This window comes from Nicotiana sylvestris, chromosome 4 (genome assembly GCF_000393655.2).
Source record: "Nicotiana sylvestris chromosome 4, ASM39365v2, whole genome shotgun sequence".
Classification (NCBI taxonomy): domain Eukaryota; kingdom Viridiplantae; phylum Streptophyta; class Magnoliopsida; order Solanales; family Solanaceae; genus Nicotiana; species Nicotiana sylvestris.
Genome location: NC_091060.1, coordinates 24083776 through 24095706, shown reverse-complemented (window position 1 = coordinate 24095706; position 11931 = coordinate 24083776). Strand labels below are relative to the sequence as shown.

The following is an 11931-nucleotide window of genomic DNA, read 5'->3' as shown; positions in this document are numbered from 1 at the left end:
TGTGTCACCGTCATCTCCCCCTAACGTAGCTACTCAAACTGCCTGCGCAGCTCCTCTCGGTGCGACTGTGGCACATACTTCTCCAGAAAGAGAATAGAGAACTGCTGCCAAGTAAGGGGCGTTGCACCAACATGCCTACACCTCTCATACGCCTCCCACCAAGTGAAGGTAGCCACAGAAAACTGAAAGGTAGTAAATTCCACACCACTGGTCTCAAGAATCCCTGTTTTGCGAAGCATCCTCTGGCACTTATCCAAGAAACCCTGGGTATCCTCTCCCTCTGCACTGCTGAAGGTCAGAGGCTGGAGTCTACCAAACATCTCAAGTCGACACTGCTCGTCGTCTGGCATAACTGGTACCACAAACTCCTGAGATGGCGCAACCAGCGGGGCTGGAGGTGCCCCCGGTGTTTGGAGTCCCTGCACAACCTGTTCAGGTGTGCGAGCATTGGGAGTCTGGGTGCCTCCCCAGGCCTACGAAGTAGCTGCGGTCGTAGTAGCTGAGACCGCCTGAGCCAAACCAGTACATACCGACAAGATCTGTGGTAAAGCCTCATAAAGGCCTGGAATCACAATAGGCACAACTGGTGACTGGGCTGGTGCTGTTGTAGCATCTGCAACTGGGACCTGATCCGGAACTGGGGTAGCTGGTGGATCTGCCGGTGCTGCTCTAGCTGCTCTGCCCCTGCCACGGCCTCGACCTCGGCCCTTAGTGGCCCCAACTGGTGGTACTGGCGGTCATCCATCCTGCTTAGTTGCATGTGTCCTAACCATCTGTGAGAGAATGTAATAACAGAAGTTTAGTACTCGGGTAAACAGATTCCACGACAAAAATTTCAAGAATATGAAGTTTTTCCTAAAGGTTCTGCAGCCTATCGAGGATAAATGCAGACGTGTCCGTACCGATCCGCGAGACTCTACTAAACCGGCTCATGACTCATGAGACCTATGTAACTTAGGCTCTGTTACCAACTTGTCATGATCCCAAATACTGATCGTGATGGCGCCTATCACATTATTAGGCAAGCCAACCAATTAATTAACCACAATCCTTTTTCGTATAACAATAAGCCATTTTCTTAGACAGGTTTTAAATACCAAATTCCATTATAACATTTAAAGCAACAGAAAAATTTACGGAAGTCAAATAAATAGGAAACTTCACAGCCCCATAATCCGGTGTCACGAGTCTAAAACCTCTAAGTACAACTCAAACTGACTAAATGATACATCATAAGTCTGAAATAACAGAATACTAAGATAGGAAGGAGGAAAGTAGGGTTGCGAACGCCGTGCAGCTACCTTGCAGTCTCCGGTGAATCTCTGAGAGTGCTGGAAGCTCTCACTCTGATGTCCAGGCACCTGGATCTGCACACAAGGTGCAGGGAGTAATGTGAGTATGCCAACTCAGTAAGTAACTAAAGTAAATAAGGACTGAATGCAGTGACGAGCAGTTCAAAAAGCATATAACCAAATAATCAACAGAATAACAAATAAATTTTACAGTTTAAAATCAGTTTCATCATAAAATCAACATTTCCAGTTTAAAACATTTGAAATCATATACTTAGCAATATATCAAACAGAGGCTTATTTGAAAGAATAGTGGAATCTGTGAAAACATCATAACAGGGCCCTTTGGGCAAGGAGTCACTCAGAATATGGCCTCTCGGGCAGCCTCTCAGTCACTCATGACTCAACTCTCGTCACTCAGTCTCTTTAACATATCTTTATAATAGAAATCATGATATCCATTGCGGCGTGCAGCCCGATCCATAATTTATAGTCGACTACGCTCACTGGGGTTGTGCAGACTCCGGAGGGGCTCCTACAGCCCAAGCGTCATATCACTGCGATGCACAGCCTGATCCAATATGAATATATATATAACGTTGCGGCGTACAACCCGATCCATATAAGTATCATTGTAGCGCGCAGCCCGATCCATACCTCACATATATAAATATACTCACAATTAGGTTCTCAACCTCTCTCAGTCATTAACTTCACAGCCTCTCGGGCACAACAGTGGAAATTAGGGAACTCATCCCAAAACAGTCCTCTCATTTAGAAATGGAGTGATAAAACTAGTTTTAAGCATTTAAGCAGGTAAATCATGACTGAGGATATGTTTTTAGCAAGTAAAGTGAGGAAAAACAATCAAAATACCCCTAAGGGTTTCTACAGGTCTGCACAAGGCCCCAAACATGGCATATATCCCACAATACAGTATAAATATCCAAAATACAGAATAATATAGTATTTCCAAATCAAATACGCGGCTTAATAGTCGCTACGAGATGGAAAAAGTCAGGATCCCTATCGGTGCTCGCCTACACGCTCGTCACCTAGCATGTGTGTCACCGCATTTAACAAAACAAGTCAAATACTAGGGTTTTGTACCCTCACTTCCAGATTTACAATGGTGACTTACCTCAAACCAGTGAAAATACTACTCTGTGATGCTTTTGCCCCTAGAATCGGCCTCCACTCGTGTCTACTCTACCCAAAATCAGAATCATAACATTAGAATAGGCTAATGGGACGAAGCCCATACGAAATAAAACAAATTATAGCACCATTCCTGAAATTGTCCAAAACCCGACCCCCGGAACCACTTCTCGGAACTCAAAAAAAATCACATCAACGGAGACCTTATCATCCCACGAGTCCATACATACTAAGAACACCAAAATCGGAGTCCAAATGACCCCTCAAATTCTCATTTTAGAGCCTTTTAATCTCAAGCCCTAGTCCCCAATTTTTCTTCCTTAATCTCCACTAAAACCATCATTAAACAATGAAAAAATGATCTTAAACCCAAATAAATAAGCTTAGGGAACTTACCCAAGTGATAGCTTTTGATTCCTCTTGAAAGTCTATGCCTTAGCCTCTTTCCGGTCTTACAAAATGATGAACTTAGCAAAATTTCGCGAAGAAAACAATATATACCCTCTAGTCCAGGGATTTCGCATCTGCGACCAGTCTACCGCTTCTGCGGTACCGTATTTGTAGTCATCAAGCCCCTTTTGCTACTTTTCATTAACTCAACTCCAAACCGCATCTGTGATGCCTCAGCCGCACCTGCGCCATCATAGGTGCGGTCCACTAACCGCTTCTGCGGTTTCCTGACTCCCTAGCCTGATTCCGCTTCTGCAGCTTCAACATCTAAACTCCCCATCAACCATCCGAAATCACCCCGAGACCCCCGGGACCTCAAACAGAAGCACCAACATATCCCAAAACCTTATTTAAACTTGTACCAATCTCCAAAATACCTCAAACAACATCAAATCAACAAAAACACATCGGAAACAAGCCTAAGTTTCCAAAATCTTCCAAATTTCGCTTTTGATCAAAAACCCAACCAAACCACGTCTGAATGACCTGAAATTTTGTACACACATTCCAAATGATACAACGGAACTACTGCAACTCTCGGAATTCCATTCTGATCCCTATATCAAAATCTCACCTACCAAACGGAAATCGCCAAAAATCCATTTTCGCCAATTCAAGCCTAAATCTACTATGGACTTTCAAAACTCATTCCGATCACGCTCCTAAGTCCCAAATCACAACCCGAAGCTAACCGAACCATCGTAGCCCACATCTGAGCCCTCTAACAAATAAGTCAACATCCGGTTAACTTTTCCAACTTAACCTTCCTTAAAAGAGACTAAGTATCTCAAACCTTACCAAATTTGTTCCGAACCCTAACCAATCAACCCGATCACATATAGAACCATTATACAAAGCAATTTGAAGCATAAATGGGGAAAACAGAGCGGTAACTCATGAGACGACTGGCCGGGTCGTCACACTACTTCAGCCTCGTATGCTAAAGTTACGCGAAAAAATAGGTACGCTTGTAGTTCTTTTTGCAAAGCAAGCACAAGTTAAAACGTGACCCAAAAAGCGGGTATAGATACAAATACCCTGGCTAATTTTGCCTCCTGATTTGATTCCCAATATTGGCCCACTTCTTTTCCTTGAGTTTCAATTTCAGCCCACGTTAATTTGCCGAACCTGATTAACCTACACTCTCCCCAAACTTCCCTTTGGACCCTTCACAATGACGAAGTTCATGTTCTTTGCACGTCAAATATCCGACCGAGACCCCTTACCTTACCGGCTATCAGTGGCGTAGCCACATAGAGTTAAGTTAATCACACTTGTTGGAAAAATATATTGAGTATATGGAAATTATATTATGTATACATGTCAAAAATTACTTATCACAAATATATATATTAAACTTTAAATATTTTTTGCAAAATTCCTGAATTCGCCACTGTATGCTATAATATGTGTGTATATACATCGTACACGTACGGAAATACAATACAAGAACATCAACAACCCAGTATAATCCCAAGTAGGGTCTGGGGAGGGTAGGATGTACACAACCTTACCCCTACCTTGGAAGGGTAGAGAGGTTGTTTCCGATAGATCCTCGGCTAAAGAAGGTGAAAGAAGCCCTGATAGCAAGTAATAACAAGACAAATAGTTAGAAAACTAAATCGAAGATAGCAACAAAGAAGTTGGAAGGGATACCAATAACAAGTAATGGAAGTATAACATATTTAGAAAACTAAATCCAATGCAGCAATACAGACACACAATGTAATTGCATTTTTGCAAGCTGCTAAAAGAGGTAAGTGCTATGGAGGAGTTATACATTCTGGATACATAATTTGCAAATGTGATTAGTGGTTAGGCCACATGTGCCAAAGTGGGTGTAACATAGTGACAATTTTATTACTACTCATCAAGACTATGGCTAACATGCATTTGAATAAGATCCCAAGGAAATATTATGTCACCACTCACCAGTCATGCAAAAGCAAGGTAATGAAATATGGCGAATAAAGTTGGGAAATTACATGGTTGAATAAGCGTGTGGTACAACTAATTAATGGAAACAAACAGATTATTTTAGCAAAAGGGAGCCAAATTAACATATGGTTAAGATGGTATGCCGGGCATAACTGTGCAAACAAAATATAACTATTTTAATTAAATGCAGTGATTATTAGTCTGTGTTATTAGAGTCGTGCATTATAAGCTCTTTACAACTTATTTGTGAACCTAACAACTTCCGAAATGTTGTAGACCAGATCAAGCATGGACAGAATTCATAAGCTAAGAACCAAATGATTCAGAATCTTGCCGGCCTAGAAGCATGTCAGTCATGCTTGACCACCCGCCCTCCATCATGGGCGTCGCACCAAATGCATACACGTTGTCTGCAGAGGCAGAGCTAAAATACTAGTTACAAATTCGGTCGAACGTAATAGCTTTGATCCGAACTCTATATTTTGTTTTAAGAAATCATTGAATATGTAAAAAAAAATTAATTTAGAATTGAGTAACTTAAAAGGATTAGAATCGTACATCCATAAGTTTCAAATCCTAATTCCGCCTCTGTGTGTTTGCCATATGTCTTTTGACGTCGGTTACCCGAATATGATTCCGTCGTATTTATTTATTATTGATTATATATGCGGCATAGGACAACATATTGTACTTAATATCAAGACATTTCACGTACATCATACATGCTATTAATACGTGTTGGTTTCTGCATATTGGATACCATTAAAATGAAGTTTATGAAAACTATGATAAATTAGGTTATGTTTACGTTAGAAATTAATGGGACAACTGTTGGTCCATGTAAAGGTTAGTTTTGAAGACTCACAAAGGAACTCAGACATAAATCAGGTCCATCCTAGTGAAGCACATATATGGTCAATTCAAGCATGTGAGTTGTACGTGAAGGAGATAAACCTAACTTAACAGAAGTGATATCTCCTGATCCTGATCGAAACTGTTACATATTGGATAAGGAAAAAGACTCCTTACTCAAAGAGAACACGGTTTAAGAAAGGAAAGGAGTTAGAGGTTGAGATCAACTAGAACTCTTCCACCAAGGAAGAGTAGCATCAAATCAATCTCTATTTACTAACTCTATAAGTATCAGTGTTGTTCTCTTTTACCGGCAATGCACATAAGCAGAAGTTAAACGTGAATTGAGGGCAAAATAGCAAGGCAATTTTGCAAGCAATTTGTGTGTGATTCAAGCGTGCAAACCCGAAGCTACTTGAACCAGATAGAAGAACCAGTTCCAAGTGTCTGTCATTGTAGTAGGTATTTTTATTACCCGGTCAGTCGTCTCATGAGTTACCGCTTCGTTTCCCCCATTTATGCTTCTTATTACTTTGTCTATCGGTTCTATATGTGATCGGATTGATTAGCTTGGGTTCGAAAAGGTTTTGAGAAGGTTTGAGACACTTAGTCTCTTTTGAGAAAGTTTAAGTTGGAAAAATCAACCGGATATTGATTTATGTGTTAGAGGGATTGGATGTGAGTTCTGATGGTTCGGATAGCTTCAGGATGTGATTTGGGACTTAAGAGTGTGATCGGAATGTGTTTTGGAGGTTCGGAGAAGATTTAGGCTTGAATTGGCGAAATTGGATTTTTAGCATTTTCCGGTTGATATATGAGATTTTGATATAGGGGTCGGAATGGAATTTCGGGAGTTGTAGTAGTTCTGTTGTGTCATTTGGGATGTGTGTGTAAAATATCAGGTCATTTGAACGTGGTTTGGTTGGGTTTTTTATCAAAAGCATAATTTAGGAGATTTTGGAATTCTTAGGCTTGATTCCGATGTGTTTTGGTTGATTCAATATTGTTTGAGGTGCTTTGAAGAATGGTATAAGTTTGGATGGTGGTATATGATGTGTTTTTGCTTTTGGTTGAGGTCTCGGGGGCCTCGGGGTGATTTCGGGTGGTTGACGGAGAGTTTAGGAGTTTGGTGAAGCTGCAGATTTTTCTGTTATATTATTTCCGCACCTATGGATTGGGGGACGCAGGTGAGATGCCGCAGATTCAAAATGCCAGTCGCAGAAGCGAAAAGGGAGCAGGAACTGCAAAAGCGGTCAAGGAGCCGCACCTGCGACGGCGCAAGTGCGAATTATGCGTCGCAGATGCGAAGTTTGGCGATTTAAGTGATTTGAGTAGAAGCGAACCTAGGACAGCAGGTGCGGGTCTGCGGGTGCGAGTTTGGGACCGGAGAAGCGGTTTAGCTGGGGCAAAAGAAAAAAATCATTTCCTTTGCGATTTTTGAGCTATTCCACCATTTCTAAGTCGGTTTTTGGAGCTTTTTTGGGCAATTTGAAGAAGGATTTCAAGGGGAGTTCATTAAGGTAAGGATTTTGGACCTAAAACTTGTTTCAATGGTATTATTTCACGGATTGCTTGTAAAAGATCATTTCGGTAATAAAATGTGTGTTTCTTTTACATTCATCTATTTTTGAACTATGTAATGATCTGATTCGCGTGGCATCGTGATACGTAGGCAATACTCATCGGATCCGATCGCATTTTAACCACAAAAATTGAAAACAGTAACAAAAGGAGAAAGAAAGAAAGAAAGACATAATAAAAAAAAATAATAAAAAGAAAAAAAAGGGGAATCCTAAAAGGAAGCTGGAATGACGCATGCTTTCGTCGCAAACATGTAGGAATCCACTTAACAGTATAGGTGCATCATGCCCCCAACGTGAGATTGCCTACAGTATAGGTGTAGGAATTGCTAATGGCATATTTCGGGGAAAGTCTGGTAGGAATAGCCTCAGAATGGTACATGGACCAGGACATATCCCGGTGGCATATATGGGATGATCTCGCTAGAGATTTTGTGAGACAATTCCAGTATAACATCGACATTGCACCAGACCGAAATTCTCTGTCGAACTTGAAGAAGAAACCTTCAGAAAGCTTTAGAGAATATGCTATTAAGTGGCGCGAGCAGGCGTCGAGGGTGAAGCCTCCCATGGATGAGGTAGAAATGGTCACTACTTTTCTCCAGTCTCAAGAGTCCGACTATTTCCAAAACATGATGTCAGCCATTGGAAAACCGTTCGCAGAAGTGATTAAGATTGGAGAGATGGTGGAGAATGGGCTGAAAACGGGTAGGATTTTGAGTCAAGCAGCCATAAGGGCAACCTCCCAAGCCGTCCAAAGCGGGTCCGGAGGAATGGCAAGAGGGAAGAAAAAGGAAGAAACGGCCATGGCAGCATCAGAAGCAAGGTAATATCGTAATACCAGGCCCCGTTTTCCAGAAAGGACCCCACAACACTACTACCCCCACGAAAACATGGCATATGCTCCTCAACCCTACATGGTCATGAACACCCAGCCTTATGTCCATCCGCCACAACAAGCCAACAGAGGCCAAGCTCCACCTCCCAGAAATCAGCCTCCATACCGCAACCACTATAACCCACAGCCTCCTCAAAATAATTTCCGCTCTCAGGAACCACCTAGAAGGCGGACTTTCACGCCTATCGGTGAGCCATACTCTACTTTGTTCCCGAAGCTAGTCCAGTTGGGTTTCCTGCAGCCGGTCCCTCAGACAAGGCACAATCCGGCATCACCTTCTTACAAAGCCGGTGTTAGATGCGCCTATCATTCAGGAGCAGAAGGACACGATACAAATGACTGCTGGGCTTTGAGAAGGGTTGTCGAGAATTTAATAGAGCAAGGGAAAATAGTGCTAAGGGATGAGGAGGTCCCAAATGTGACTAACAATCCATTACCTGCTCATAATAATGGGCCGCTGATCGGAATGATTTGCGAAGACAAAGAATTTGACCCTGCTTTGAAAGCTATAATCGCCATTGTTGACGCAGGGAAAAAGCCTGAAACAGCCCAGAAACCAGAAAAAGGGGAAAAGGCCAGTACTATAAATTGCGAGCTCGAAAAGAAGGTGGAGAAGAAGGCGGTGCTTGTGAAGAATGGAGTTCTTTACATCCCACGAGGTCGAGCAGAGAAGCCTCAGAGCTTCGAGGTCAAAAGGGCAAAACATATGTATGTACCAAAGGGGGCCTATGTGGTCCGGGGGATGATTCAACCACCTCGGCTGAATGAGCCAGTGGTTATCAGACGCGTGCCACAAAAGCCGATGACAAACCCGTCCACAGTACCGTGGAACTATCAGAGGACGTTGGTAACGTACAAAGGTAAAGAAGTCACGGGAGAACTTCCGGAAAATACTTTCATTGGAAAGTATTCGAACACTCAAGATCTAGACAACGCCACACGGAGATGCTTCCCACCAAAGAAGCCTGTAAGCGTTGAAGAAGTAGAAGTTTTCTTCCAACAAATGAAAATGCCGGACTACAAAGTGGTAGATCAACTGCGCAAGTGCCCCGAGCAAGTGTCCATGCTATCACTACTGATGAGGTCGGCCGAGCACCAAAAGATCTTGCTCAAGACCCTGAACGAGGCATACGTACCAGTTGAAACCTCAGTCGAACAACTGGAACGAATGACAGAAAGGTTCTTCGCCGTTAACCATGTCTCTTTCAGCAAGAACGATTTACCCCCAGAGGGAGCGGCACACAACAAAGCCTTGCATCTAACAGTTAAATGCGAAGACTACTACGTCAAGCGGGCAATGTTTTTATGGGGGTTCAGGTGTTGACATTTGTCCGCTCTCCACGCTACAGAGAATGGAAATTGGGACCGGAAGAATCCGCCCCAATAATGTCTGCGTAAGGGCTTTCGACGGCATCAAAAGAGACACCCTTGGGGAAATAGACTTGGCTTTGACCATAGGGCCAGTAGAGTTTGAAGTAACATTCCAAGTGCTTGACACGGATACGTCCTACAATTTCCTCCTCGGCAGACCTTGGATTCATGCGGCAGGAGCTGTGCCTTCCACTCTTCACCAGATGGTGAAGTTTGAGTACGAAGACCGAGAGATTGTGGTCCATGGAGAAGACGAGCATGCTATTTATCGGGACTCATCCATCCCATATCTTGAACCAAGAGAATAGAGCGAACACACGGTCAATCAAGCTTTCGAGATTGTGTTAGCAGAGCAGCATGAAGAGGGAAGACCTTTCCCCCAACCTTTCTTGTCTAACGCCTCGGTTATGGTGGCTAAAGAGATGATCCGGCACGGATTCAGGCCAGGGAAAGGGCTCGGACGAACATTGCAAGGAATAACGGAACCCATCACCTTGCCTTCCGCCAAGAAACTTTTTGGGATAGGTTTTCAACCCACTCCAGAAGATGAAGAATGGGCAAAGAAGAGAAAGAATGGGGGTTGGAAGCTGCCTCGACCACTACCGGATTTATATGAAACTTTCGTCGAACCAAAATACACTGAAGAAGAAGACGATGAGGTTTTCACGGCTGAGGAAATAGAGGAGATATGTAAGGCAATGAGAGAAATGTTCTACGAGGCTTACATGGTTCAACCACGAGAAGGCACCAGCACCGCCGAAATACTATATATGGGGCAAAACGCCAAACTCCGAAATTGGGAGGCCACGCCATTCCCGACTAGGCAGAAGTCCGGGTAGACCTGTCCTGCCACCTTTCCTGCATCACAAGTTATCTCCAGGATATAACTTGGATGTTTTCTTCTTTTAATTGTTGTTTTGAATTATTGAGTTTGTAAACATTGTTGTCTTCCAAATTTCAAGAAGAAAAATAAAAAAAATCATCATTGTTTTCTCATTTTTCCCTTTTGTTCTGATTTTGTTATTTTTTCCTTTATCTTTTCTTTCAGTTATAATAATGCGGCTTTAAATATGACATGCTTGCGGACTTCACGCCCAAGTCACAATGAGCTATTTAATTGTGAAATAATGAACCCAGAACCAGAATATGATGAAGAAGAGGCTTTTAAGGAAATAAATCGAGAGTTGGAACATTTTAAGAATAAACCTAAGCCAAATCTGAATGACACCGAACCGGTTAATTTAGGAACTCCTGAAGAAATCCGGGAGACCAAAATAAGCATTCACACGGACAAGAAAATGCGAGAGGCGATAATTCAACTTCTTTTTGAATTTAAAGATGTGTTTGCTTGGTCGTACGATGACATGCCGGGACTAGGTGTTGATCTAGTGGTTCATAAATTGCCAATCCACCCTGATTATCCTCCAGTTCAACAAAAGAAACGAAAGTTCAAAACTGAGGTCAGTGACAAGATTAAAGAGGAGATCACTAAGCAACTGAAAACGGGAGTGATTCGGGTAGTCCAGTATACAACATGGTTGGCAAATGTGGTTCCAGTGCCAAAAAAAGATGGGAAGACTCGGGTATGTGTGGACTATCGAGACCTGAATAGAGCAAGCCCCAAAGATAATTTCCCATTACCCAACATCCACATCCTTGTTGATAATTGCGACAAACATGAGATCCAGTCTTTCGTAGATTTTTACGCTGGGTATCATCAGGTATTGATGGATGAAGAAGACGCCGAGAAGACTGCCTTCACCACGCCTTGGGGCACTTACTGTTATCGGGTTATGCCATTTGGTCTGAAGAATGCTGGGGCAACTTACATGAGAGCCATGACTGCCATTTTTCATGACATGATGCATCAAGAAATAGAGATGTACGTGGACGATGTGATAATCAAATCCAGGACGCAGGATAATCACATCCAAGATTTGAGGAAGTTCTTCGAGAGACTGAGGAAGTACGACTTAAGTTGAACCCAGCCAAATGTGCTTTCGGAGTCCCATCGGGCAAGCTTTTGGGCTTCATATTAAGCAGGAGAGGTATCGAATTAGATCCAACAAAGAAAAAATCTATCAGAGATTTACCTCCCCCGAGAACAAAGAAAGACGTGATGAGTTTATTGGGCAGACTAAACTATATCAGTCGATTCATTGCCCAGCTGACGAGCACGTGTGAGCCCATATTTAAGCTATTGAGGAAAGACGCGGCGATCAAATGGACGGTTGAATGTCAAGAAGCTTTTGACAAAATTAAAGAATATCTTTCAAATCCCCCAGTTTTGGTCCCACCAGAGCCAGAAAGACCACTGTTCTTGTATCTGACAGTCTTGGAAAATTCTTTCGGTTGCATCCTCGGGCAACATGACATAACCGGAAATAAAGAA

General features: G+C 42.7%; 1 protein-coding gene across 3 annotated transcripts in view; it reads right to left on the bottom strand.

Annotated features, from left to right (window-relative positions):
• Positions 1-698: 698 nt before the first annotated feature.
• LOC138888984 (probable disease resistance protein At1g59620) overlaps positions 699-11931 on the bottom strand; it is a 37612-nt gene continuing 26379 nt past the window's right edge. The window contains exons 2-3 of one of the 3 annotated variants that reach the window (XM_070171563.1): positions 1302-1367; positions 699-773 (exon numbers count right to left, since the gene is read on the bottom strand). In XM_070171563.1, coding sequence (XP_070027664.1) covers positions 738-773; positions 1302-1367 — 102 coding nt within the window. In that variant the 3' untranslated portion in view covers positions 699-737. Of the gene's footprint in view, positions 774-1132; positions 1368-4296; positions 4481-11931 lie in introns of those variants that run through there. The other 2 variants (XM_070171562.1, XM_070171564.1) reach the window with 2 other exon arrangements.